Source organism: Aspergillus japonicus, assembly GCF_003184785.1.
Source record: "Aspergillus japonicus CBS 114.51 unplaced genomic scaffold BO86scaffold_5, whole genome shotgun sequence".
Lineage (NCBI taxonomy): Eukaryota > Fungi > Ascomycota > Eurotiomycetes > Eurotiales > Aspergillaceae > Aspergillus > Aspergillus japonicus.
Window position 1 is genome coordinate 834,248 of NW_020291642.1, and position 27,199 is coordinate 861,446.

Genomic DNA, 27,199 nt, shown 5'->3' on the forward strand with positions numbered 1-27,199 from the left:
GGTATACTATCTTCTGGTTTTATGAGTTATGGTAATTCCATTCTGTAGTTCAGCGATTAGTCATCTCCCTTCCGACGAGGATGGGCCAATCATGGGTGCGATAATTGGCCTTTCGCCGGCGGCCGGGGCGTTCCGATTTTCCCAGACGGCAAAGGAAGTGCCAAAGCTCAAAACCGCCAACCTCATCCAAACTCGCTCGTTGCTGCCCACCGCACCACCACCACTACCACCCCCACACCTTCGCCCACCCTAGGCTCTCCCCGGTAGTCATCAATTGACCAGTTTCCTCCCCCCGCACACGAACACAATGGGTCTCGCCGACTTCTTCTCCGACGTCATCTCCTCCTTCGGCTTCCCCGAGGCTCAGGCTGAGGCTCCCGCCGAGTCCGTCGAGCAGACCAGCAACCAGGAGGCTGAGTCTTCCGAGGAGAAGCCCGCTGAGGAGGCTGCCGCTTCCAGCGAAGAGTCCACCGAGGAGTCCGCTGAGGAGACCCCCGCTGAGGAGTCTTCCGAGGAGGAGGAGCCCCAGGAGGAGGAAGAGGAGGAGGAGGAAGAAGAGGAGGAAGAGGAGGAGGAGCCCGAGGACATCAAGCCCAAGCTCGAGGAGGGTGAGTGAAAATACCCCTGGATCGACTTGATTACTGTATTTTGTCTGCGTTGAGGCTCGATGTCGGATTGAATCTGGAATTCCGCCGCGGCACAGGCTTGTCCTTGACATATCAGACAACCACTCAATTCCTGCCATTCGCCAGTCTTCCTGACGGGAAATGGTCAACCCAATACCCGCTGATTCAACGCCGTTGGTGCTGCTTCAACCTCGCGCAATTCAATGCTTGTCTCAGTCTAAACTGAATGGTTTTGCTGACCTTTATGCCTCCTAACTACAGAGTGCGCCAACTCCGCCCAGTGCGCCCCCTACAAGCACCACTTCGATGAGTGCATCGAGCGCGTAACCAAGCAGGAGGAGGATGAGGACTACAAGGGTCCCAAGGAGGACTGCGTTGAGGAGTGTAAGTCCATCTGTCTTTCCAGGATCCCATTCAAGGCGTGTGACTAATCATCTTTTTCTCCCTTTCACCCACTAGTCTTCCACCTCACGCACTGCGCCACTCAGTGCGCCGCCCCCAAGCTCTGGAAGCAGCTCGCCTAAACGGGCTACGACTTGCGAAACGATTACCTCCTCTTTTCCCTCCGCCGCGCGATGTGTCTTTTCGAAAATTGTCATGGCCACCGCTAAGCTCAGTCTCGATTGTATAACAACGACGGAATGGAAACCCTCGTGCGGTGCGAAATAGGGGAGAACGATCGCGTACCCAAGAAAGACAACCGTTTCCGTTTCAGGTCCAGAGTGTTGTATGATGGCTTTGATTTTTGTTGTTCCAGGGTGAAAAAAATGTGTCTGTCAACACTTGCCGCTGAACGACAGGTTTTGGAGATATTTGATTGTTTTTTTCACCTGCTACATGGATAGATGAACACGAATAGAAGGGGGAGAACCTACCTCTTTTCCTGTTCTTTTTCGTCTTATTGTGAGCTGGGGAGGAGGGAAACAGGGATTCTGGATCAAGAATCCCTTGCTGTGTATGTACAGATAGCTGGTCTCTGCCTGTTTGAACTGTGCTTTTATTATTTACTTTGGTCTCCTTTGTTTTTAGATGAATGTGAATTGTTCTTTCTAGATCGGGTTGGTGTAGTTTGATGTCCTTGCGGGCAGGACGTGTCTGTTCCCGTCTACCTACCTACCTCTTCCTGTGTTGTCCATCCACCTCCACGCTGATATGGCGCCTGTCTCTTCTCCACTCAACGCCGCAGTCATTACCACTGACAACTCTCAGCAGCACGAAGCCTTGTCTCTATTCACCACAGTACGCCTTCCATTCGTCCAAGACAGCATCCATCCAGTCGCAATCGAATACCAGCTCTGCCCACGCCGGACGGATAGCGGGCGCTTCTGCTCCGTGCACGCCCACCAAGGCAGAGGGGAGCTTGGCAAAGCCATGGCCGACTGAGCCAGGGCCGGGAGGTTCTTGGAGAACCTGCTTTAGCGCTGCTAGGGCATTATTTTCAGGGTGCCTCTACTGGTGTATCTTATGGAAGGTAGGTTATTAATCCTGGGGCATTGAAATGTACAGCATATCATTGCAGGCTCGCAGACTAAAATAGCACTAAACACTGACGGGAACATCCAGATCCCAGGGATCGCATGCAAAGTCGGGTATCGATCATATATTCATCATGGGTCGTGGTCCTCCTCTTCGTGGCCCATCTGCAAACTCCAGGCTTCAGATTCGGTCATGGAGGGCTCTGTGCCAGCCATGCGAGCCAGGCACACACACACATACGCACGCACACAACCCCTACTACAGCCGCTTCCTCCGCAAAATCACTGTCTCGAGGAGACCGACCACTTGAATCGGGACTTTCCTTTCTCGCCCGCACTGCCGGCTGTATCCCCGCGACGGCTCGCGTCCGCGTCGTTGTCAATGGTCTCATCATCGTCCCCGACGACCTCCCCCAGATCCACCCCGCGATCCACATCCAGCCGCCTGCGGCGCACGTCCCGGCCAAACAACCCGATGCACAGCGGCAGCGGGGCCGCCACGGCCGCCACGACGGCGGAGAAGATGAGCGCGTTCCGCATGTTCTCCGGCGGAGTGGCGTGCTTCCCGGCCTTGAGGGCGTCCTGCACGAGGATGAACACGGCGCCCAGCAGCTGCCCGCCCGTCCAGCAGAGGGTGCTCCCGACCTCCGGGGAGAACGGGTAGGTGATCTCGACGAGGAACTCGAGCACGACGGGCAGCAGGCCGAACGAGGAGGCGCCCAGCAGGGCGCACACGGCGTACGTGGGGCCAATGCCTGCGCTGCTGGCCGGGGCGAAGATGAGCCCGATGTACGAGGCCGCGACGATGGGGACCAGGATGCGGATCGTGGCCAGGTAGTGCTTGTACCGGTCGGTGATCGGGGAGATGAGCGCCGAGACCAGCAGGCCCACGACGATGAGGATGCCCCCCGCGATCCCGGCTTCGGTCTCGCTGGCCCCGTAGGGGCTGAGGATCTGGTTCAGGAGCGAGGAGACGCTGTTGAAGAAGCCTACGTAGATGGAGAAGGGGATCAGGATGAGGTAGAATTCGAGGGTGCGCAGGAGCTGCGTGACGGTTGGGAGGAGTGGGGTTGGCTCGCTTGTGTTGTTGGTGTTCTGGTGGCTGGCGGACGAGGCGCTGGGCGGGGTCGGTGGTGCAGAGGGGAGGATGAAGGACGGGAGTGAGGCGATTGTTGCCTGTTGTTTGGGGGTGAGTGTTGGTCACGAGGAGGTTGGATAGAGGGTGAGGCTCACGATGATCGAGATGTACAGCACCATGTTGGGGACGTCGTCCGGCTCGGTGGCCCAGAACGAGTCGATGAGTTGACCCAGAGCTGCGCCGAGGGGGTTGGCGAGCGTCGCCACGGCCGTCGCGCTCGTGCGTCCTCGATCGGAGAACCAGAGGTCGCTGTACCGTGTCGGTGCACTGAGACAGAATGGCTGCGCCAGGCCGATCAGGATCTGGCCGAACATGGCCACCCCAAACATCCCGCCGCGAGCTCGCGTGCCGGCATATCGGATCCAATTGCCGGCCAGCAGCAGAGAGGAGGTGATGATGATCGCGGGCTTGGGGCCGCCTTTGTTGAGGGTGAAGATGACGACGCTGGATGGGGGAGTCCTGAGTTAGGTGCGTGCTGTTTGATGACGATGATGAACGATGAGAAGCGAACTCACGGGCTGGCGGCGCAAAAGGCAAAGAGATAGCCGGTGCTCATCCAGTTGATGGCGCTCTCGGAGACCTTGAAGTGCTCGGCAGCGGTGGTCGATATCGAGGAGAAGGTCAACCACTGTGGCGTGATGTTTAGAGCGTGGTTTCACTTTACATTTACGCACTTGCAACTTACATCCCAACTGACGACAATGTTCAACAGTACCAGCTGGATCAAACCCCAGAATCGTCGCTTGTAGACCTTGTAGACCGGTCCCGAGGGGGGGAGCGCATCCCTCCCAGATTCAACATTCCTCGTGGCCATGATCTCGTTGTGCACACAAGAACCGACTGGAATGAGGAGAGGCCAAATGAGGGGAAGGGAGAATCCGGGGGAGGGGGGAAAACCCAGCGAAGATAAATGGCTGATAGGCTCGCTCGTTGACGCAGTGGTTGGTGATTCCACGCGGTTATTTTATATTAAAAATCGCATGCTCGGCTGCTTGTGATTTGCGCGTCCTTTGCGGGCGCAAATCCAGACCGATGAAGGAAGCAGATCAACCGGCTTTTGGTGGTTTGGGCTGTTTCAATTGAGCCGAAAGTCAGGCTGGTTGTGGTTACATCTGGAGATTGGATGTTACATCTTCTTCTCATCCCAAATTTGAGAGCGTACGTAGTTTCTGGGTATGGCTATCATGGATGCTTATGATGAGGGTGGTTGCTGGTAGCCTCAGTTGGTTGGGTTGAGTCTGTTCTATAAGAAGTAAGTTGGACAAAGAATGGATTGAGTTGAACATATTGAGCAGGGGATGGGTTCGGGACTCGGACCAGAGCATACTGCCAAGAGTGTAGAACATACTCGAGTATGTGCATCGAGTGTGATATGTAACTTATCACACAATCTTGCGCGCGAGATTTCCCCCGAAATTCCCGAAAAGGCTGAGTGAGTGAGTGACTTGGGGACAAGATCATCGGCCAGCCGCTGCGTCATTCTCCCTCCGGTCGGTCTATCTTCACGATCACCATGTGGTTCATGTGGTTCGTGTGGTTGAGAATTAAGGATGGCGGCAGTGGAGCACAACCGACGAATCCGTTGTTTCAGGGGAAATTCCGGGGCGGTTTAATAATAGAAATCTATGTCAAGAGGAGTTCTTCATGGACATTCATTCCACTTTGGCTGGCTGGGTTTCCGCCTGTCAAACTCCTGCCATGACAGCGGCTGGGGTCTCAGCTTGCTTGCAGCTGAATAAAAGTGCGATGTGAAGGATTCCCAAGGGGGATAAAGGAATGAGAGCTGTCGAGGAGGATGGATGGATGGATGGCGGGATGGCGTGAAGAAGAGCGATCGCATCGGAGCCATCCATCTCTGCACCTTTCTGCACCTTCCTGACTGATCACAGTGCAGGTAGTTTAAATAACTGAGATGCAGTCCCACTGAGTGGTGATCCGTTTAGTTCTTTTCTTGTACCTGATATGCTCCGGTCGGCTGGTGCTGATCTCTTAGTATTCTTCTTTTGACTCCGTCCCTTTCTCTCTCTCTCTCTCTCCCCCTCTCTCCCTCCTCTCCCTCTTTCCCCCTCCATCTCCCTTCCTTGTACCAATTAATTCGGTTGTATTGAGCGTTGGTCTCTCCCTTACCTTGATAATACCTATTATCTATTTTCCCTTCATTCTTTCAGTCTCTAAACGAACCCCTCCCTCCCTTCTCTGCTTTGGGGGAACGGTGCCCACGGCTGCCACTGCAGAGGATGGGCCTTGCCTGTTGATCCGCGAGTCTCCAATTTAAACACCCCGACCTGCTCCTCAAGTCCCTCTCCCCAACATTCTTCGACATTCGCACTACATCATCACCATGAACGGCCTTGATGTCAGGTCCAGCCTGTCCTCGTACGGCGACCCCAGGCACTCAGCCTCCTACGGCGCTTCGCAACCGCCCCCAACCGGATTGCTGATGAACGGCTACCGCGATGCGTCCGGACCCCAGCAGCCACTGGGCAAGTCCCAATTCAATCCGGTTCGTGAGACCCCTAACTTCTAAGACTGAACCTAATCGCATACTTATTCTCCATTGTGTCCCTGCCCTGCAGCTGAACACGAACCTACCCCGGAACTCCGCCGTCCTCCACACCCATGACCCCGTCGCCATGTACCTGCTCACGGAGACCGCCATGAGCGACAGCACCCACTACGAGATCCTGTCGTTGGAGGAAGTGGAAGGACTGAAAAAGGAGCAGAAGTTCGTCAACAGTCGCCTGAACGCCGCGAAACGCAAACTGGCCCTGGAGACGAAATTGCGCGACGCCGCCATGTCGCTGAGCCGGCTGTACACGCCCAAGAGTCCCTCCTTCAACGGCCGGGAGGACCCCGAAGCCTCCTCTCCGCGGTCCCAACGAAGCCTGCTCGGACACAATGAGACCACCATGGACAAGACGGACGAAGAGCTGGCGCTGAGCACCCGCAAGTGCGAAGAGCTTTCGCAGGAGATCTGGGACCTGGAGCGCCGGCTGCAGCAGGTCAATAGCCGGCTGCTGGAGCACACGGCTGGGATCCTGCAGATGACGCACAAGGGCTTGAAGAAGAATCTCAAGAATAATGTGCCCCACACCCCGGAGAGTCTGTCTAGCCATCACACCCGAGATAGTATCGATGGGTTTGATGATCGGAGCTTCTACAAACCGTCGGGTCATCTGGAAGAGCACACCGGACAGGGGCTGCATGGACTTGGGTTGGAGGCTGTTCAGGATACGGAGAAACGGTTGGAGTATCTGAGTGGGAGGGTGTATGACTTGATCCTACAGTCTAATTCTGCTGGAGAGCTCGAGCCAGTCCCGCAGCCACCCCCTGGGGCTACTCCAACTGCAGCGATGGAAGCGTACGTAGCTTATATTGAGAATGCCCTGGAAAGTCTTAGTGCGCACCCCGCAGGCAGCCAGTCTCAGACACGGTCTCTGGATGATGAGTCCGGGCAGCAGCTCGGCGAGCTCAACGCGCGACTCCATCAGATTGTCCAGCAATCGGGCATGCCGGGCGCCCAGACTCTTCCTCCGCCGCCCGACTCTTCCAGCGCAGACCAGACGGAGCATTTCTCTTACCTCCATGCCGGTCTCAATGGGCTGGAAGACCGACTCGAGAAGCTCTTCGAGCAGAAGAGCATCTTGACCACTCAAATCCAACAGCAGCGCGAATTGAACTCCAAGTCCGACGCCGAAAGAGACGCACACATCGCGGACCTGATGCAACAACTGGCGCATGTCCGGAAAGACCTCGAATTCTCCGAGAACGAGGGCCAACGGACGAGAGATGATCTGGAAGACGCGATGAACCAAGTAGCGACCCTGCAAAAAGAGCTGGCAGACCATCAAGAAAAGCACGTCATGGAGGATACCTCGAAGGCTCTGACCACGGAGCAGGAAGCTCGTGCGCGCGCCGAAGCTGAGGTTGAACGCTTGGAAAAGGTCCTGGAAGATCTCAAGAGGGAACAGGATGCTCAGGCTCAGGCTCATGAGGCACGCGCGCACGCCGAGAGTGAGGTCGCTCGTCTGGAAGCCCACATCGGAGAAATCCAATCACACCATGATGCTCGCCTTGAAGAGCTCACCACTGCACGTTCCGCGGCGGAGAGTGAAACGACACGGTTGCAGGCGGCCCTTGAACAACATCAGAGTGAGGCTACCCAGTTGCAGGCGGCGCTTGAGCAGCATCAGAGTGAAGCCACTCGGTTACAAGCAGTGCTCGACCAACACGGGGAGGAAGCCGATTCCAAGAGCAGAGCGCTTACAGAAGCTCATCTGGAACAGCTCCAATCACAAGCCGACGCTCACACGGAGGAGCTGACTGCCTTGCGCTCAAAGACCGATGGCGAAATCACGCGTCTTCAAGAGATCATTGACGAACTCCAGAGTACGGCAAACAATCAAGCGGAGGCCACGGAAGCCCGTCAGCACGCCGAGCAACAGATCTTGGAGTTACGAACTACGCTCCAGCAGACCCGCAATGAGGCAGATGCTCAAGTCAAAGAGGCTCTCGACGCCCGAGCGCAAGCCGAGAGTGAGGTTGCTCGGCTGGAAGAATCCCTGGCTCAATTCCGCGTCAGTGTGGAAGCTCAGCTGAAAGAGGCCACAGATGCCCGCATCGACGCCGAGAACGAGGTTGCACGGCTAGAGACCGTTCTAAGTCAGCTCCGCGCCGACGTCGAAGCTCTGGAGGCTCGCGTCACGGAAGTGACCGTGGCGCGCGCTGAAGCAGAGAACAACTCGTCACGTCTGCAGGCTGAACTGAGAGAGATGGAGGGTGAAGTCGTCCGTGCCCAGACCGAGCTGACGATGGCCAAGGCGGAGCTGGACGGTGCATATGGGTCGCGAGCCCAGCGAGCGGCCGACATCGCCGCGAATCCTGCCATCCAGAGGGAGTTTGATGAGCTGAACACGCGCAACCTGGAGCTGGCCGAAGAGCTTGCAGCCCTCAAGGCGGGCAAGCCTGGTGGTGATCTCCAGCACCGGGTGGACTTGCTGGAGAGAGAGCTCCGAGATACAGTGGACGATTACGAAGTAATGACCAAGGCCAGCATCGAGTTCGAAAAAGAACGCGAGCAGTTCGAGGGAGTCATCGATACCCTGCGCGACCGTTGTGAACAACTGGAGACGCAGCTCAATGAGGAACGAATCAACTGGATGGGCAGCGGACGCGATGGCCATGAGACCACTTCTACCATGGTGCTCAAGAATGAGTTTAAGAAGATGATGCGAGACACGCGGTCCGAGAACCTGAAGATACGCAAGGTATGTCAATGGAAAACCCTCTTTTTTAATGTGATTTCTAGCTGACGATATCACACATAGGCGGAACACGACGAACGCCGTCGGCTGGAGGCTCAAATCCGAAATCTGAACAAGGATATTGCGAACTTGACTGGCAAGCCGCCCTTGGGCCAGCCTGTCGTCACAGCTTGATGATCACGATCCTTTTCTATGCTCTAGTTCTCTTTGCATCATGTCCGATGGATCGCTTCCAGCGGGTTCATCGGGCTTGTTGTTCATATTTCTTTCCCCGTACATAATTTAGGCCCCCCTCTTAATCTCTGCCTGTATATCCAACCCGCTCTTGATGTACTGTACTAACTTCCGGCCATTTCTCGGTACTTGATTTGTCTGTGTACATAGATTAGAGTCTATCAGCGAGCCTTGCATACATCAGCATCATGAGTTGACTGATTGTCGACCTTTCCTCTAACTATTCCTTCTGCTCCTGTCGCGCCTTCCTCTTATAAGATGGAAGGCGCAATAGCCTAGATCAGTTTGAATCTCTTCCAGCTTCGATCAACCTCTCGTCGTCATGCTCCCTTTCTTTTTCTTAGACCTAATCAGACGAATGCCTCCCTTACTTTCTGCGCAGCATGGTTCTCCAGGATCAAGGGCAGGGACCTCAGAGTGGTTTGCCTGGCAACGACGAGGCCTTCTCTTCCGGACGAGCAGCTGCTGTTAGCATGGCGCGGTACTCCCACCTGGAATTCGCAGACTCTATTCCTAGTGAGGAGAGTTACATTTTCGACGCCATCAGGGCTTACTCCAGCTCGGATGAGGTTTCGCAACGACCGGGCTCAGCTAGGCACATACACCGAGATCTAGATAGCAGGCTAGTAGCCCACACAGCGACCTTCCCTCCTCCTACGACGCAGGACACGGGGCGTTCACGCCAACCGCAACAACAACCACCATGCCGACAACCTCGATGTCTCAGGAAAAAGGAAACTTCGTTCCCGGGCCGGCATCCTTACACTGCCAACAACAGTCGCGTTGTGTCCGTCAACGAAGGCCGAGCCGTAGTCGCAGCGCCCCAGGACGAGTCACTGAAACCGAACCTCTTCGACGTCCTGCACCTTCACAAACCCACCACCAGCCTCAATGATACGGACGAGGCTTCCAAGTTACCCTACTGGCTTGAGCAGGACTGTCCCGCCAATCCTGTATATCCTGCGTTTCCACCGCCCATAAGGTCACTCACTCCGCCTGGCCTCCCGACGTTCGGCACCCCCGAAGCGGTGAACTATTCTTCTCAGTTCCAGGTTCGCTCGGCCACAGGGGGTGATTATCAGAATCCGCAGGCAGCGAGTGGCTCGTCGAGTGGGTTCTATGGTGGTGGTGGTGATGCCTCTGGGCGCACGAGAACGGCGTCATATGGCGACAAGATCCGAAGGATATTCAGCTTCGCCTCTTCCACTCCTCCGCAGCCGCAACGGCAAGTACCGATTGTGGCACGAGCGGAGGATGGCACGGCGGTGCAGGGACGTTTTCCTTACCGACAGAGCGGGCATGGTGTTGGTGTGGTCAGGCGAATGGAAGATCATACTTTCCATCAGAGGGCGCTTTCGCCTGCGCTGGAGGAGAATACCCACGACCTCAGCACCCCCACTCAAGACAGGAGACCTAAGAGAGAGCAGAGCAATAGTCCCCAGCGAGAAGTTCCCTGGCGCATGACCCCGGCATATGTAGGCCCCGTTGCGAGTCATCACTCGGCCCGCGGTCGCTTCTCTTCAGTGTCTCGCCTGCCTGCCCATGACAACCTGCAGAGGCCCGGTTCGGCCAATACCGGCTACACAACGAGCAGAGTGGAATCGTTCTATACATGCGCATCTCAGTTGTTCAAGCCTGCGCCGTCGAGACAGCATACGAGCACTATGGATGATCCGACGTGCGAGATAGCGCCACAAGAGCCGGTTGCATGCTCGCTTATCCCTACGGAGTCACCCACAACGTCCGCCCAACCAGATCACTGCGCTCTAGCCTACAATCCGTCTGGCTCGTGGCTGAAGCTGCTATCAATAGGTAACTCCTGTCTCTCCTGTTGCTTGGGCGCCGAACATGATCCAGACTCTGCCGTCTACTCCAATACATCTTCGCGTGAGACATATGAGACTGCTCGGAGCCATACTTCGAATGAAATTGCTGTAGAGCCGAATCGAGAGGACGAGGCAGCCGAAGCTCCAAGCCCACCAACGCGTACAATACAATGGTTCTTGGAAGCATGGACGTCCGTTCACGAATATGCCTTGCGGAATGTCGGCACCATCGGCCGGATTCTGGATTGATATCCCTCGATCAGATGCTACGGGGGGGGGATGCTCAATAGCAGTTGCTTTTTCAGGGATAAGTGCAGATATCCGCAGAGGTGGCTGCATGTTATGTCCACCTTGCTAGTGGAAGTTTGCTCCGTGGTGTAGTTCAAATGGCTGTCCAGGCTAGTTTTAATGTGATGCAGTGTGTGCAGTATGTGAGAAAACGTACATATCCCTAAAAAGGTGCAATACCAACCGCTATCATTAACCTCATGTCATGTTGTCAGGAAAGAACCATAGAAAAAATCACAAGACTAAGAGGGAAGAAATAAAAAAATATGTGTAATGCAAACCAAATAATCGAGGTTAACGTCATAGAATAAATGAGCCCCAGATCAGATCAGAACTCCAACTCCAACTCCATCGCTCCAATAATGCCCCGCGAATGCTTTGAATAGACGATGGATGATTCAACACGAAAAAAAAAAAAAAAAAAAAAAAGGGAAACAAAGGACATAAGTGACCACGCTATGAGTGGGATACATGTCAACAATCAAAAAAGAGAAACCCCCCGCGCCTCCGACCGTTCTCGGTCTGAAACACCCCGATTTGATGCGATAGCGAGAAGGGGAGAGTTGAATGAGGAGGATAGAAGCTTTGGCGCAGGAAGATGGGATGGTAAGTACTAGATGTACTGTACTGTACTTGCCGAGTCGGAGCTAGACCAGACCAGACCTGACCTAGCTAGATCTAGACCCAGGCCCAGGCCCAGACCCAAACCCGGATCCAAACCCAAGTGTACGATGTGTAATGCAAAGACAGCGGCGGACTTTCTTTGTGTCTGGGAAAGCACCACGAAAGGTACGGTGTTCCTTCCAACCCATCCCATGCCCCATGCCCCATGCCCCATGCCCCATGCCCCATGCACCAACCAGACCCGCACACACGGACAGAGCCATATCGACTATCCACCCCATTACAAGAAGGCGGAATCATAGACACATGAAGAACCGGCACGCCTCGCGCAGCTCCTCGTCGTCGCCGACAAAGTCCCAGCCGACGATGCGCGGGTCCTGACTCGAGCAGATGATCTTGTGGGCGTCGAATTGGAGCTTGAAGACGCGCGAGGTGGGGACGGCGCTTGCGTCGCGCGGGTGGTGGCGCGGGCGGGGGTGGGGTTGTTGTGGTGGTGGTGCTAACGGATGGGGAGGTTGGTGGAGGGCTGGGTTGATGATGCCGTTCATGTTCATGGGGGGCTGGGACTGGGCCTGGCTGGCGGCGGGTGGGGTTGGGGTTGGGCCTGTTTGCGATTGCGGGTGCGGTTGCTGCTGGGCTTGGCCGGCGAGGCGGGCTGTTAGGGCTTGTAGGGTTTGGAGGGCTCCTCCCGCTGCTTGGGGTGCTGAGGCCGAGGCTGTGGTGGGAGTGGGGGTTTGTTGGTTCTGTGTTGCTGCTACGCCAGGGTTTGGGAGGTGTTGTTGCTGCTGGGCGAAAGCGTTCGATCGAGTGGTAGCCGCGCGGGCGGCCGGGTCAGACACCACGTAGGCGGCGCTGGTGGCTGCGTCCTCCTGGCGCAGGCGCTGGCCGACCACCCAGCGGCCTTCCTTGCATTTCTTCCAGATGATGATGGACTCGTCGTAGGAGCCGGAGACGATGCGCGCCCACCGGCTGCCGCCGCCGCCGGGGGGGATTTTGGCACCCAGGGCCTTGATGTCCCGGGGGTCGCGGGAGCCGGTGGTGTTCTGCGTGTAGCCGGCGCGGCGGAGGGCGCGGGGCCCGAGGTCGACGCTGGCCCCCGAGCGCTGCGCGTTGCGGAATGCGTTGTCGACGGCGAGGGCTTCGAGGCGGAGAGTCTCCTCCGCGCCGGGCGGGTCGCCGAAGCCGGCTTGGACGGTCCGGACGAGATTGCCGTGGCCGTGCAGGCAGGCGACTTCGGCGCCGGAGGCGTGGTCGAAGATCCGGACGGTGTCATCGTTGCTCCCGCTGATGATCCGGCGGTTGTCGACCTGCACGCAGGCGATGCCCTTTTCGTGGCCGATGACGGTCTTCTTGCAGGCGCCGTTGCGGAGGTTCCAGACCTTGATCAGTCGATCTCCCGAGGCGGAGACGATCTCGTCCTCGTTGAGCTGGATGGCATTCACGGCGGCGGTGTGTCCGTCTATGGTCATCAGGAGGGAGAAAGGGGCGAGGCTCTTCATGTGGCCGTTGGCAAGTTCGGCTTCCAGCACCGGGGAGGGCATCTCCGCCGTATCGATTATGTAGGACGGATAGGTTACGCCGGTGCCGAAGAACATGCTAGGGTAGTCCTTGTCGGCTGGGGAGAGCTGGTGTCGGCTCCAGACCTTGATGAGCGTATCCTTGGAGCAGGTTACAATATACCGCTCGTCGAAGCGAAGATTCAAGACCGAGTCATCATGGGCGGCTGCGATCTCATGGAGCTTCTCACCAGTGGAGAATCGCCAGATGATGACGCTTTTATCGCTGCTGCCCGAGATGATGATATCCTCTGAGGGACGAGGGTCGAACTGTAGGCAGAGTACCGACTTTGTATGGCCCAGCAGCGGCGGGTGCCACAGGCGCTTCGTGTCTAGGTCCCAGACTCTTAGGGTTTTGTCCCGACTGCCACTGACCAACCATTTGCCGGTGAACTGGATCGCGTAGACGCACTCCTGATGGGCTTCTTCCATGTGTGCCGGATGTGGCAGTTGGAAGTTTGTGAAACGGCCTTTGGCCCAGTTCTCTTCCAGCTTTCTTCGTAGCCTGTAGAGGTGGAGCCAGTTGACTTTGGCCGCGCCGTTGGGCATCCGAATCAGAAGCGATGAATTCGGACGGCGCGTAGCTGTTGACAATCCATTCCCACTGAGTTTGAGCGGAGTCGATCCGGAGTGAGATTCGCGCCGTCTGCTCGGACTTGTCATTTGCTCTTCCGGAGAGAACAATGTACTCCTTTCGGTGGATGCATCCCCCATTGGGAGGTCGCCTTCATTATCTGCCTCCTGCGCCGCAAGCCTTTGCCCGTTTTCCGGCCTCGTTTTCCGACCGAGCGATCCGGTTGTCCGTGAATTCAGCCAGCTGGGAGGTACCCGCTTCTTCTGCTTCGGCTCACCACTATCCGGGTCGGTATGTCTCGAGCGGGATTTCCGTAACTGTGGGGATGAAAGTCCCGAGTGTTCCTGCTCAAACGTGCGGACAGCGTCCATATCCACCTTCCAGCCTTCGTTGATGTAGAGGTCTTTCCACAGGCGCGAGTCCGAGATGCGATTGCGCCAGGCACGGGAGGCCAGGGAAGCCATCAGCAGTGTCTGTGGGTCGAGGTAGGAGAAGATCTCGGAGGTGATCTCGGGCGGGAGTTTCAGCACCGGATCCATGTGCAGGCGCGGCGCCAGGCGCTCGATCACGGAGGCCACGGTGGATGCGCGCATGGTGCGAAGAAGGTTAAAGGCCAGCTCTGCATTATGATGTTATGGCTGATTAGTATGGGAAGGTGATCGCCACGGCCCCAGTACGGTGGTAAGACATCCTGTGGGTCGGGGAACCGGGAAGAGTCCGTTGCTAAACTTACCAGCTCTTTCGGTCTCGCTGTGCGTGAGAACCCACTCTTGGAGCGTCATCCACTCATCCGAGGCGGGAATCGCCAGGTCCTTCTTCTCGACTCGAGTTTTCGTCTCATCGGAGTAACCCTCGTCGAGCTTGAAGGGCGTCGACAGCGAGGGGGTGTCGGCGGCGGCGAAGTCGGAGGTGTGGTTGACGGCAGGTTGGAGCGGAGGAAGACGAGGGCTAGAAGCGGACCCCGAGGACTTGCGAGCCATGAGGACACACTACCTACCTTGCAGGGATTCCTCGCAGTGTCTGATTGTCCCGTTTCCGTTGCAGCAGCGAAAGAAAATTCTGCATCTGACTTTGTTTCAAGTAAATCGATGGGCTGGACACCAGCCGGTTGTCGCGAAAGGAGCTAAATCGGGTATTGCAAACACCACATGGAAAGGGATGGAGGGGGGCCGGGAAGAGAGAGAAGGGCGGCCAAGAAGAGAGAGTGAAGGTGGGAAAAGAGACACCCCTGAGTCCGGAAGTAGTTCGGGGAGAAGAGAAGGGGTGTAGTGGATAGATTCGAGGATGATGATGATGTATGTAATTAGTGTAGTAGTAAAGGAAGAGAGGAGAGGAAGAGAGAGAGAGAGAGAGCGAGCGAGAGAGAGAGAGAGAGAGAGAGAGAGTCAGGCAGTAACTGGAAAGTGCAGTGGAAAGTGACCTCGTCACGTCAGATTGACTCGATTGGGTTACGGTGCGGGTTGCCGAAGATCCACCCCGCGTTTACTGCACATTGGCTGGCTTTGAAGTACATCCTTCAAGGTTCCTTCAATTTGAGTATAACGACAGTATAACTACATTACTACATTACTACATTACTATATTACTACATTACTACAATGAACACTGTAGGCGTACCTGTTTCATCTTACTGGGGTTGACCGTTGCCCCTTTGGATCCAGTAAGGAGAGCGGACGGGATGCAAAACAAATAGCCCTGTAAGGAACACGGGATGTGAGATTGAAGCATGATTCAAATCAAAGATTCAAATCAAAGAACGATTGTAATCCGTTAGTAAGACAGAATGCCATTCACAACTGTCAGGTCTGATATTTGGTATGTCTGGGGTGGTATCTCCCTGAGAGTCGGTCAGCGTCGAGCCATGCTCGAGTATGTGAAGATGATACATTACCGATACCCTTGTTCAATCCCAAACTGTTGGTGTATGAGAGAAGGGTTTCTTCATGCAGCAATCCATCCTTTGGCTTCATGCTTTCCAATCCGCCTGGTTGGAACGATCAGAAGATCCTCTAGTCTATACCTAGAATAGAGGCGCGTAGGAAATGCAGGCGGATGATTCCCTGCGGAGATCATCCATCATCCATCATCCATCATCGACACATAACAACATTTACTTCCTTCTACATTTCATCTTTCTGTCTTTCTTTCTTTCTATCCTCCCTCCTTCAAGTATTTTGCCCCCTCCTCCCTCCCTCTCTTTCTCTCTCTCTCTGTCAATCTTCTATCAATCTCTCACACCTCTTTATTCTCCCGGTCTCTTCCTCCCCCCTTTCTTCTACAACCTACAGCTATCGATCGATCGACTTGATCTCCTGCTTCGGGGGGAAGCTGACGCGCGCAGGTACTGTCCCTACTGCCACTGCAGGTAAATTGACTGGCCTGGAATTCTCCCCTTCTTCCGCTCACTTGACCACTACAATCCATCATGGATCCATGTCTTCGCCTCTCTCCTTTTGCCTCTCTTCCTCTCTCTCTCCTCTACACCTAAACCTCTCAGTCTCCCTCCTTTTTTCATTCTTCCGCCGCGGGATTATTTTCCACCCTCTTCCCCCTTCTTTCTCTTTCTCATCTCTAACCCTCTCTCCCTTTCCCTCTCTAGCTTGTTGCTCTTCTGTTTCTTTCCCTTCCTTTCTTTCCATTGAATTTGTCATTGACCTCGTGCATTGGATTTGTGTTTCTTTGCCTCCCGCCGCGGCTGTAACACTGATACCACCACCACCACCACCACCACCACCACCACCACCACTACTACTACTCGACCCCAACTTCAGCTCGCTTGGTTGAGGGGCAAACCGACTGACTGATCCATTCCGCCTTTCCCTTCTCCGTCTCTTCTCCCCTCTCTCTTTCTCGGCTTCCAAGTTCCCCCCCAATTGTAACCACAATCAGCAGCACAACTCTTGTCTCCCTCCCTCCCTCCCTTTCCTCCCACTCCTCCCTCTCCCCTCCAAAAGTCAACTTGCGCTTGCCTGGCTGCAGCGGCAAACCCCACACCCACCCTCTCTCTTTTTGAATTGTTCATCCAACAATATCATTTCTCCCTTTGGCTTACCTTCTTGGCTTTCGATCTTTACTAATCCGCATTTTACTCGATCAAGAAGACGGAAGAAAAAAGAAAAAGAAAAAGAAAAAGGAGGGGCGCTGTCTTCAGCAAGGGCCGGAGATTTAACCTGGCACCCTTCGCCGCGCTAAAGAAAGAAACCCCAAACTATTAAAAGACTACAAGGAGAGATTTCATCCTGTCGTGGTCGCCTCCCCGCGCGACTTTCTTTTACCCTCTTCCAAAAGGTACTTATCTATCCCCGATCGGCTCCTGACGAGTCTCCGGCGAGGCAGAGTCGAGACACGGAAGACCAGCTTGCGGATAAACTGACTGACTCACTTAGGGATAGTGAACCGTACCACTATCTCCACTCTAAGTTTCCCTAGTTGCTCGCTTGTTCCCATTCATCCCGCATCGGTCCACCGGCTCGCCTTCATTGATCCATGCTCCTCTTGCTGTTCCCTGTGCAACCACGCCTGTCGCTCCCGTCCACGCCCGCCTGCCCTTAGTCTGCTGCGCAGATTCGACTCCCCCCTCAACCACCCCCCCAACCCGGTCCCAATCGGCCTCAGTACACGATGGCCGAGACCGTCATCTCAAATGGCGGTCCTATCGCCGAGGACAACATCATCAACCGCCGCGGCGGGGAATCCATATACCAGAGCTGCGTCAATCTCAAGAAGCGTTTAGCAGAGGTGCCCAACTTCGAACCTCATTTGCAAGAGATGGAGGAGGCGGATCTCGTGCAAGGCAACACCGATCCCGTGGCCTCGCTGTGGAATTGTTTGCGGAATGGATACCCCCTCCTGGCCATCTACAACGCCTCGGGCCCAGATGAGAATCTGGAGATTGATCCCGCCAAGGTGCCCGAGGCCAAACGACCCAAGGCCGCCACCTTCAAGTTCCTGCAAGCCTCGCTGCAGGAACTAGCGTTTCCCCAGCAGGATTGCTTTCTAATCACCGACTTGTATGGGGAAAATACCACCGGCTTTCTCAAAGTGATCAAGATGGTGAATCGCGTTCTGGACATCCTGGAGATGCAGGGACAATTGAAGCGACCGTCGGACGAAGCAGCACGCGCTCCGGTGAAAGGCGCCGTGAAGCTGACAAAGCGAGAACACATCCTCAAGGAGTTGCTGGAAACGGAGCGCGACTATGTCCACCACTTGCAAAATCTCCAAGCCTTGAAGAAGGAGTTGGAAGAAACGGGAGCCCTAACAGGAGATCATAGCCATCAAATCTTCCTGAACCTGAATAACCTCCTCGATTTTGCACAGCGATTTTTGATTCGGATCGAGCAGCATTACGCTTTGCCCGAAGAGAGACAGAACTGGGGCGAATTATTTACACAGCATGAAGAAGCATTCAAGCAATACGAGCCCTTTATAGCGAACCAGCTGAGATGTGATGAGGTCTGTCTGAGAGAATGGGATAAGATCCGCGTGGCCCCGCGATCTCTGGACTTGCAACAAATGGTGGCGCAACCCGCAACGCTGAACGGCTTTTTCGTCAAACCTTTCCAGCGCCTGACCAAGTACCCTTTAATGCTCAAGGTATGGATCCTTAAAGTGGACTACAGATGAACCTTGTCCTCTTTCATACCGCTAACCGTCGCACAGGAGCTCGGCAAGCAGATGGAGAACCCCGATCTCCAGAACGATATTCAGCGGGCAATCGATGCCATCCAGTCGGTTCTGGACTCGGCCAACGATGCCATTGACAAGGAACATCTGCAGACAGCGGTTAAGGATCTGGATGACCGCGTTGACGATTGGAAGGCACTGAAAATAGAGGCCTTTGGAGATCTGTTGCGATTCGGCACGTTCTCCGTCATCAAAGGTGACAACGGAAAGGATTCCGAAAGAGAGGTCAGTATACACTCGAATCGCCTCGGTCCTACTAGAAGAATGCAGCGGGATTCAGTCGCTTTAAAGCCTTGAGAGCCACAGGCTGACTTGGGAATCTCCCTCGCACTATCTAGTATCATATATACCTCTTTGAGCGGATTCTACTATGCTGCAAGGATATCAACCCTAACAAGCAGAAGACCAAGTTGATGGTCGGGAAGGACAAGCCTGCCACGACTGGCAAGGGCAAACCACGCCTTCAGCTCAAAGGCCGCATCTATATGGCAAATGTGACGGATGTCCTGTGTATGCCGAAGCCAGGTATGGTTCTATCTTTCTAAACATCCCATCTGTCTTTGTTACACCTCTGGTCATACGCCCAAGGACGTCCAGACTGCAATCATATAGCCATGTGCCATGTTTCTGACTTCTCTTCGCCACAGGATCATATCGAATCCAGATCTTCTGGAAGGGCGATCCAGGTGTCGTCGATAACTTTATCATTCGCTATCAAAACGAGGATGTCATGCGCAAATGGAGCCGGGACATCGAAGCACAGCGAGCAATCCAAGCCGAACAGCGCAGCGCCCGCAATACCAGCACATCCGAGACTGAATTCACGTACATGAAGTCCATGGCCAACATGCCCAATCCCTACCAGCAGGAGTATGACGAAGAGCAGGCTGCAACCAAGGAAGCTGCTTTCTTCTCCGAGTTTCCCATGAGTCGGAACGCCTCAAGCACGAGTCTCCGGACTCGTTCAGCAACAGGCGGCAGTGGCAGCTCTGGTCCGGTTGGTCGTCCGCCCCGCTTTCCTGTGCCTGATCCCAGTCTGTCGGTACATACGCAGTTCCCCGGTGGCAGTATGTCACCAGCTGAGAGGAACGCCAACTCTTATTTCTCCCCGGTTGCCGAAACCCCATCGACCAGGTCCAGTTCGCAGTCTACCGGCTACTTTAGCAGCCGACAGGCCACACCTACCAACAATTGGAGCGAAGACCACCCTCGCTACACGGCTCCTGCCTTGTCTCGAGCTACGTCCAGGGATGGCCCCAACTCCAACCCCTATTTCAATGGCGCGTCGAATGGACGAAGCGCTCAGCGTCCCTCGCTACCTCCCATGTCGGGAGGTTCCGCTCAGGCAGCTAATGGCATGGCACAGCGGATGCGGTCCGCTAGTAGTCCCGATATCCACAACGCCGAGCTCCGTCGGTATATGCAGTCGATGGAGTCTGTTCCTGTCCCACCTATCCCCGCTCATATGGCCAGCATGAAGGCGCCAGTCAACCGAAGCCAGAACAACTCCCCTACCTCCAATACTCAACTTCCCATTCGGAACGCCAACCACCTTTCCAACTCGCAACATGTCTCTCCCACCCACTTCAATGAGCCTCAATATGGCGATCACCGGCCCAACACGGCAGCTACCGATCAGCCAACCTCCCCCTTGAGCTATGAGCCCGACGAGGAGCCACTCATGCCCACGCAGCTCAAGGTGAAGGTCAACTTTGATGATAACTACGTTACGTTGGTCATTGCAAGCAACATCATGTTCCGGTCCCTGATCGACCGAGTAGACGCCAAACTGGCTCGCTTTACTACCAAGTCGATAACGAGCAAGTCAGTCCGACTCCGATACCGGGACGAAGACGGAGACTTTGTGACCATTGACAGCGACGAAGCGGTTCAGTTGGCTTTCTTGGAATGGCGGGAGCAGCAGCGTGATATGCTCGCCCGGGGCCAAGTTGGGGAGATTCAACTGTACTGCCAGGCAGTCGAGACCTAGGTGTGCCAGAGTCGAAACGCCAGAGTCGAAACAGAGCCGCAGCAATGTCGGATGCTTTGGCATGACCAGCTTCTCCTTCACCGCTCTTTGTCTTTCTTGCTTTGTTCTTCCATTTATTCCCCCTCTCGCCTCTGTTCGTCTTGTGTTTCTCGATTACTGCCAATACCACCTATATTGTATGAGTTGGAAAGAGAAGAGACACCGATAACCAAACCATTCGCCGGTGCTGTCTCCTGGTTGCCCTCCGACCCTCGTCGTTCACTGGATTGGCCTTGAGGCTCTGGGAAGTCTCTGATTCTTGCATGCCATGCGCCTTTCAAGAAATCTTGGTTAGGTTGCTGTTCTGCTTGTTCCATTGCATGGAGTCGTGTCTTAGGAATTGTGCTGGGTCATATCATATCGATTTACTGGGAATGTCTTTTCTGCGGCAATGTTGATGACTGTGTTTGATCTGATCTACATGACTGCATGATGTATGTATACTGCTATTTCTTTTCACGCATACTGGCTTGCGGGTTGAAAAGATGAGTTGTACAGTGTTCCTGCATTTTCATTTGAAGCTTGCCTGTTGTGTTTTGTCTGCCGGCTACATTGGTTGCGTTGGGTCGTGTCTGACAGCGGGTTAGATACGACGGTTGGGAAATACGGCCGGAGTGCCTCAATCGTAATGAAATAGACTTGTTTCCTCCCTTCTGCTTTTGCTTGAATAACTGGATTTAAATTTAGCGTAGAGCCCGTCACTTTGTGTGACTTTGCGGCTGTTGGAGTGAGGCTTGGGCAGGGAGGGGCAAGGTCCATCAGAGAAGAGGGGCAAACCACAGGATGCAATGAGACTTGTCCAAAAGCCACACCCCTCTCTCTCTCTCTTGAGCTCTTCTCCCTTTGGTTGTTTGTTTGAAATTAATATACGGTTGGGTCTGTCGCTCTCTTCCAGGGCTGAGGGTTGCACAAGACAAGAACCGGGAATCCGGGTCCCATCCGAGTGTTCCACTTTTCATTCCACTCTCTGTCCACTCAGTCATCCACTCGTCGATCGGGGCGGGAATCGATGCGGTCTGGACGGCAGGGTTCGACAGAAAGGAGGATGTGATTATTTATCGTGTTCGTGGATGCTACTATGCATAGTGACAAGTGAGGCATTTATCTTGTTTCGAAATCAAACAGGTGCGCACGACCTCCTGAGCGAGACCCCGACCTTGCGGGATTATTTGAGCATCTGTATCGATTCAGGGGGGGGGGTTGAGAGATGATCGACTGAGGGAGTGAGTGATTGACCGTCTCGAGGAGTCGGGCTGCCAATAGTATGACGGCATCCGACGTCGGAAAGGATGATGTGGAGGACGCTGACTAGACCAACTTGCTGGGTAAGTTAGTTGGTTAGTTTATGGCGGTGGACTAGTCACTAAATTAGTCGCTGCTTATGGCTTTCATGATGCTGATGGTTGGTGGGGGTGAGGGGGACGATGAGTGAGAATAATAGTTGGAGATGCGGTGCAGTGCCTGGTTGTAGTTAGAAAGTTGGATCCCCAACTCCAGTTCCAGTTCCAGTTCCAGTTGGAGGCCTTTCCCTCCCTCGAGTCCGTCTCTGCCTCGTCGACCCAAATAACTCAGGCCGCCTTTTTCTACTCATATTTTCTATTTTCTATTTTTTCTTCTCAGCATCTCCTGCATTTCCATTTACAAATCGTTTCTATTGTTGCCTCATATTATATTATCGTTCCCTCTCCTCCACCTCTTGTTCGTCTCATTCCTCTTCTTTACCTTCTCTTCTCTATCATCTCTAACATTATCTAGGACTTCAAAGCAACCAAGAAGACTGGTGCTTTGATTCTGTTTCTGCTTACACTTTCGTTCCTCGACCCCTGTACCGTACCTTTAGTGCGTACAGATAGTCGATAACGCTAAACCCCTCTCCTGCCAAGCAGTCCATCATGTCTTTCTCCGGCCGTCGCGTCAGCATCTTGCGCCCGGGAAACCGTCGGTTTTCTCTGGGCAAGGAATTGTCCGAGAACGGTACGTCAGATTGTTTTTGATTGTTGTTTCCCCCTTCACTCTGCGCCTCGGAATGGTGGAGTCTACGGAGGGGCGAAGTTGGAACAAGAGGGGAGGAATTGACACATCGGTGTTAGCGGGGCAGTGTCGACGACAAAGGCTATTCTTCTGAGGAACAAGGGCCTCTAAGCTATTTGGTTACGTGCATGCCATCTGACAGATCTCGCCCTTGCAGAACTCCGATCGGAAACCCACCGGCAATTCCGCAGCGCCCATGAGGGTCACCGTCCCCATGCCGGTCTCGATGCCTCGCGTGCCTCCACGGGTGTCGTCTGGTGCACAGAACGTGCCACCGAGCACGGTTACGCAGAGGATCCCTCTGCCTGGGCGAACCTGGGCCAGGGTGCCCCCGAGGCCGACGATGAGATCGAAGGCAGTTTCCCCCGTCCTACGAGCATCCCCATCACCTCCGCCGCCCGCGAATACGGCCCGACCGCCGGTATCAAGCCTCTGCGCGCCGCCGTCGCCCGGTTGTACAACGAACACTACCGTCAGGGCAAGGAGAGCCAGTACACCTGGGAGAACGTCTGCATTGTCCCCGGTGGTCGTGCTGGTTTGATCCGTATCGCTGCCATTCTGGGCAACTCTTACCTGTCTTTCCCCATTCCCGATTACTCCGCCTACTCGGAGATGTTGACCTTGTTCAAGAACGTAAGTGTTCGACCAGGGGTTCCGGCCTGTCAACAGCGATCCGCCAATGGCGTTCCTAGATTCTGACACATGTGCTATTTAGATCGCGCCTATTCCCATTCCTCTTGCCCAGGATGACCACTACCACATCCACCCCGATAAGATCGCCGAGGAGATCGCCCGTGGTACCTCCGTTCTCTTGACCTCCAACCCCCGTAACCCCACTGGTCACTTCGTTGACAACGAGGAGCTCGCTCGCATCCAAGACATCTGCAGAGATCGCGCAACACTGATCCTCGATGAGTTCTACGGTGGTTACAACTATACCACCGACTGTGACGGAACCACGATCAGCGGTGCTGAACACGTGGTGGACGTTAACCAAGATGGTTCGCTAGCTGACCCTTCCTGAGCTTTGAACATGCTCACTTTGTCTCTTTCGATGCTAACTATAACAGATGTGCTGCTGATTGATGGTCTCACCAAGCGTTTCCGTCTTCCGGGATGGCGTATCGCCTGGGTTGTTGGTCCCAAGGAGTTTGTGGATGCTCTGGGCTCTGCCGGTTCCTACCTGGATGGTGGTGCCAACGTGCCCTTCCAGGAGGCCGCCATTCCCATGCTTGAGCCCGAGCTGGTGCGAGCCGAGATGAAGGCGTTGCAAAGCCACTTCCGCGAGAAGAGAGACTTCGTTCTTCAGCGCCTGCACGAGATCGGCTTCCGCGTGAAGGATGTCCCGCAGGCCACCTTCTACATCTGGCTTGATCTCACCTCCCTGGAGCCTCCTCTTCCCAAGGAGGCTAACATTTCCGACGGATTGAACTTCTTCAATGCCCTGTTGACCGAGAAGGTCATTGTGGTTCCCGGTATCTTCTTCGACCTGAACCCCGCCAAGAGACGTGATCTCTTCGACAGTCCTTGCCACCACTTCGTTCGTCTGAGCTACGGCCCCAAGATGGATGTCCTGAAGATGGGTCTGGATGGTATCGAGCGGGTCATCCGCCGCGCTCGCGCTCAGTTCGAGCCCAAGCCGGAGGACGAGGTCGCGGTGGAGGATGATTGAGGGGCTTGCATAGATTTGGACCGTTCAGCGTTATGTGATTTGTAGAGCAATAGATTGCATGGGACGTAGATGAATATATACACATTGTTAATGCCGCCGTGTGCCCATGACCTGGAAAGTAGTGATGTTTGTGGTCCACCCTCGAATCACGTGATACTGACCTCCTTTACCCGGTCGAGCCCCCTTCCGGAATCCGCATCCCTGACACCCTCCATCCAGCTCGTGCCTGTAACTCGAGCGGCGCAGGGGCTGACGATGCGCGATATGATGTGTGCGCGATTATGGCCCTCAACCTCCAGCGCCTCCTTAACTTGACATTCTTTATCTTCCTTTCGGTGATCCTCTTTTCTCTGATCATCCTGACCCCCGCCGACGCCATCTACCAGTGCTACATCACCCGCCGCCTCACGAACATCTTTATCATCACGGGCGGCTACGTCGTCACATTCATTCTCGCCATCCTCATATATGCGACCCGTCTATATACCAACCGGACCGTTCTGTCCGGAATCCCCAAGGCCTGGATCCCCGTGGAGAAGGAAGATGTGGGCAAGAGCGTGCGACGACTGGTGAAAGAGGGCTTAGCCCACAGCGCGATCATCGCCTACCAAGCCCGACCGCGGGACCTGGCCGCCGACGGGGATGATTTCGCCAACTACGAGTCGCTGCTGATCGACCGCGACCACCCTCCCTGGGGTCCCATCGAACACCCTGGCTGGTCGTCTCCTTCCTGCGCGGATCTGCCGGACCTCCCGTACCGGACCGTGATCCAGGAACTGCCTCACCTGATCGAAGCGAAAGCCGTCTCCCTCGCTCCCCCGGACCCGATCTTCGCCGGGGTGCATCAGTCCCTTCGCGCCCCGTTCTCCGACGCCGACGAGTCGTTCCCTGATACCCGGGTGGTGGACGTCCTGCGGCGACCGGTCGCCATAGGCCTCCGCGAGTACCTGCAGCACCTGGCGTCGCTGGATGTCATCCAACCGCCGGAGGTGGGCGCGGCGTTCATCGCGCGCTACGAACGGGCGCGCTTCTCGTCGCGGGATCTCCACGAGAACGAGTTTCGGGAGCTGATGCGCGTCTTTGCGGAGCTGCTCCGGGGCATGACGGGGCTGAATCCGCGGGTGCTGGCCGAGCTGCAGGCGGAGGACGGGGCCAGCAGTCAGACGGAGAGCGAGTCCATCATCGGGCCCTCGGACGAGGAAGGCGAAACGGAGACCATCGACTCATTTCAGGACAGTGAGGGGATGTTGTCCCGCGGGCGCAGTAACAGCCTGCGGCCTTCGAATGCCTCGTCCTGGGATGCCCGGTCCGCCAGACAGCACGGGCGCTGGTCGCCTGTCTGGTCGCGACGGCCGAATACGCGCGGTCGGACCATGGAGCCGCCGCGGACGCCGTCGATGCGCTCGCTTCGGCGACTGCCGTCCAACAGCTCGGGTGGCAGCGTCATTCATTTGGTGGAAGCCCGGGGACCGTCGGATCTGCCGTATGCCTTTAATCTTGGGGGGCTCGAGGGGCAGCGTTGAACGCCTGTAGTGTTAATTCCGAGTTCCGAGCCCCTGCGAGTGGGGGGGGGGAGGGAGAAGCTAGTTTAGATTTGATAATTATATCCGAGGAGCAAAGCAATTCATTAGTTTCGTCACTCCCTGATTGGCCTTGTTCCGTCTTGCAGTCGGGTCATGGATGGGCTCCCCCACATCTTCCGAGCAGCTTCGGCTTATCGGGCCCAAGCCACGTGATGTCCACCAATCGGAGCATCGGCAAGCGAATCTTAGTCAATTATTCCATCATCCATGTTTGTGGCTTGGCAGAGTGATTGATAAGATCTGACGTTCCCCCTCCTTGATAGCTGTTAGAATTTCTGTCCCGCGCAGCAAACCAAAACTCCTTCCCTGCCCTTCCCACCAACAAACCCGAAACCATGCAGTCATTCATCCAACGGGGCGCCGCCTTCTTCACGCCGAGTCGCTCGGCCACCCCGGCCGACAGCCCCAAAGCCACCGGCGACGAGAATGCCGCCGAAGAAGAACTCAAGCCCGCTGAGACGCTATTCCCCAAGGTCGACCCGGCCGTGGACGGCGAGGACTGCCTGCACGACTGCGCCTCGTGCACGGTGAAGTACCCGGCCAAGTTCGACGTGGACCAGGAGGACAACATGTACGGGAACATCAGCGAGTGGGCGACGCACGTGCTGGTCGCGACGGGCAAGACGGACTGGGTGCGCGACGTGGCGGACGAGCCCGGGAGCGTGATGGAGGCGATCGAGAAGGGGGGGCTTGTTCCGAGCAATGGGGTGCGTATATCCTTTTCTTCAAACCAAAATCCAATTGCGCTGTCCCGGCACGCGACCCTCAAGAGCCCACGGCATCGCTAATTTGATCGGGGCATAGAAACTCAAACTCTCCGCCTCCAACATGCCCGTCCCGGACGAATACCACTACCACGAACCCGGCCAGCAACCCACCACCGTCCTCCTCCTGCCCAGCTTCACCATCATCGACCACGTCACGCCCGCCCTGGCGCCGGATCTGATTGAGCATTTCGTCAGCCGCGGCCCGACCACCACCACCCCGCTTGCCTCGCAGCCCACCCCCTCCGATATCTCCGAACTCACCCCCCTCCGCGCCCGCCCCTGCCCGCACTCCGCCATCATCCTCCTCTGCTCGCACCGCACCCGCGACGCCCGCTGCGGCCAGTCCGCCCCGCTGCTCCGCAAGGAATTCGAGCGCCACCTGCGCCACCTGAATCTGTACCGCGACCTGGACGACGAGCGGCCCGGCGGCGTGGGTATCTACTTCATCAACCACGTCGGCGGCCACAAGTACGCGGCGAATGTGATCATCTATCGGCGGCGCGAGTGGGGGTGGCATTTGGCCGGTGGCGACATCACGTCTTCTTCTTCTTCTGCTGATGCGGACGCGGACGCGGACACTGGTGCGGCGCAGGCTGGAGCATCAGTAGCAGCGGGAGCAGCAGCGGGAGCTGAGGGCGCCGCCCAGGGCATCTGGCTGGCGCGGGTCAGGCCGCAGGACTGCGAGAATATCATCCGGTATACGGTGCTGCAGGGGAAGGTGGTCAAGCCGGCGGAGCAGTTGCGGGGCGGGTTTGATCGGGGGACGGGGAAGACGAGTTGGTAGTAGGGGTTTTTTGTCTTTCTTTGGGGGGGGAGGGGGGGGGGG

General features: G+C 55.7%; 8 protein-coding genes across 8 annotated transcripts; 6 read left to right on the forward strand and 2 right to left on the reverse strand.

Annotated features, from left to right (window-relative positions):
* The first annotated feature begins 20 nt into the window (after window positions 1-20).
* Window positions 21-1,348, forward strand: BO86DRAFT_165920 (cytochrome b-c1 complex subunit 6 family protein). Its single transcript, XM_025666463.1, has 3 exons — window positions 21-608; window positions 888-1,010; window positions 1,086-1,348. The coding sequence occupies exons 1-3, from the start codon at window positions 308-310 to the stop codon at window positions 1,148-1,150; spliced, it is 489 nt and encodes a 162-aa protein (XP_025531662.1). The 5' UTR covers window positions 21-307; the 3' UTR covers window positions 1,151-1,348.
* Window positions 1,349-2,383: 1,035 nt separating this feature from the next.
* Window positions 2,384-4,053, reverse strand: BO86DRAFT_304401 (putative cell surface receptor/MFS transporter (FLVCR); the record flags this gene model as incomplete). The annotated part of the gene is made up of 4 exons (XM_025667617.1): window positions 2,384-3,277; window positions 3,335-3,683; window positions 3,755-3,867; window positions 3,925-4,053. The coding sequence occupies 4 exons, from the start codon at window positions 4,051-4,053 to the stop codon at window positions 2,384-2,386; spliced, it is 1,485 nt and encodes a 494-aa protein (XP_025531663.1).
* Window positions 4,054-5,580: 1,527 nt separating this feature from the next.
* On the forward strand, window positions 5,581-8,677 carry BO86DRAFT_376093 (involucrin repeat protein; the record flags this gene model as incomplete). The annotated part of the gene is made up of 3 exons (XM_025670516.1): window positions 5,581-5,742; window positions 5,816-8,506; window positions 8,567-8,677. 3 exons carry the CDS (start codon window positions 5,581-5,583, stop codon window positions 8,675-8,677), a joined length of 2,964 nt encoding a protein of 987 aa, XP_025531664.1.
* A 321-nt stretch (window positions 8,678-8,998) lies between these two features.
* On the forward strand, window positions 8,999-10,812 carry BO86DRAFT_437008 (uncharacterized protein; the record flags this gene model as incomplete). The annotated part of the gene is made up of 1 exon (XM_025676041.1): window positions 8,999-10,812. The coding sequence occupies exon 1, from the start codon at window positions 9,121-9,123 to the stop codon at window positions 10,810-10,812; it is 1,692 nt and encodes a 563-aa protein (XP_025531665.1). The 5' UTR covers window positions 8,999-9,120.
* An 884-nt stretch (window positions 10,813-11,696) lies between these two features.
* BO86DRAFT_331185 (F-box and WD domain protein) lies at window positions 11,697-14,947 on the reverse strand. The gene is made up of 2 exons (XM_025668738.1): window positions 14,339-14,947; window positions 11,697-14,224 (listed from the first exon to the last, which is right to left on the reverse strand). The coding sequence occupies exons 1-2, from the start codon at window positions 14,583-14,585 to the stop codon at window positions 11,772-11,774; spliced, it is 2,700 nt and encodes an 899-aa protein (XP_025531666.1). The 5' UTR covers window positions 14,586-14,947; the 3' UTR covers window positions 11,697-11,771.
* A 1,809-nt stretch (window positions 14,948-16,756) lies between these two features.
* On the forward strand, window positions 16,757-20,338 carry BO86DRAFT_166043 (Rho family guanine nucleotide exchange factor CDC24). The gene is made up of 5 exons (XM_025666464.1): window positions 16,757-16,893; window positions 16,998-18,201; window positions 18,268-18,516; window positions 18,630-18,816; window positions 18,939-20,338. Exons 2-5 carry the CDS (start codon window positions 17,227-17,229, stop codon window positions 20,279-20,281), a joined length of 2,754 nt encoding a protein of 917 aa, XP_025531667.1. The 5' UTR covers window positions 16,757-16,893; window positions 16,998-17,226; the 3' UTR covers window positions 20,282-20,338.
* A 1,874-nt stretch (window positions 20,339-22,212) lies between these two features.
* Window positions 22,213-25,546, forward strand: BO86DRAFT_416014 (putative aminotransferase, classes I and II; the record flags this gene model as incomplete). Its single annotated transcript, XM_025674946.1, has 6 exons — window positions 22,213-22,294; window positions 22,509-22,984; window positions 23,067-23,352; window positions 23,422-24,008; window position 24,052; window positions 24,270-25,546. 6 exons carry the CDS (start codon window positions 22,213-22,215, stop codon window positions 25,544-25,546), a joined length of 2,709 nt encoding a protein of 902 aa, XP_025531668.1.
* Window positions 25,547-25,891: 345 nt separating this feature from the next.
* Window positions 25,892-27,157, forward strand: BO86DRAFT_406925 (sucrase/ferredoxin-like domain-containing protein; the record flags this gene model as incomplete). The annotated part of the gene is made up of 2 exons (XM_025674222.1): window positions 25,892-26,313; window positions 26,411-27,157. The coding sequence occupies exons 1-2, from the start codon at window positions 25,942-25,944 to the stop codon at window positions 27,155-27,157; spliced, it is 1,119 nt and encodes a 372-aa protein (XP_025531669.1). The 5' UTR covers window positions 25,892-25,941.
* Window positions 27,158-27,199: the final 42 nt, after the last annotated feature.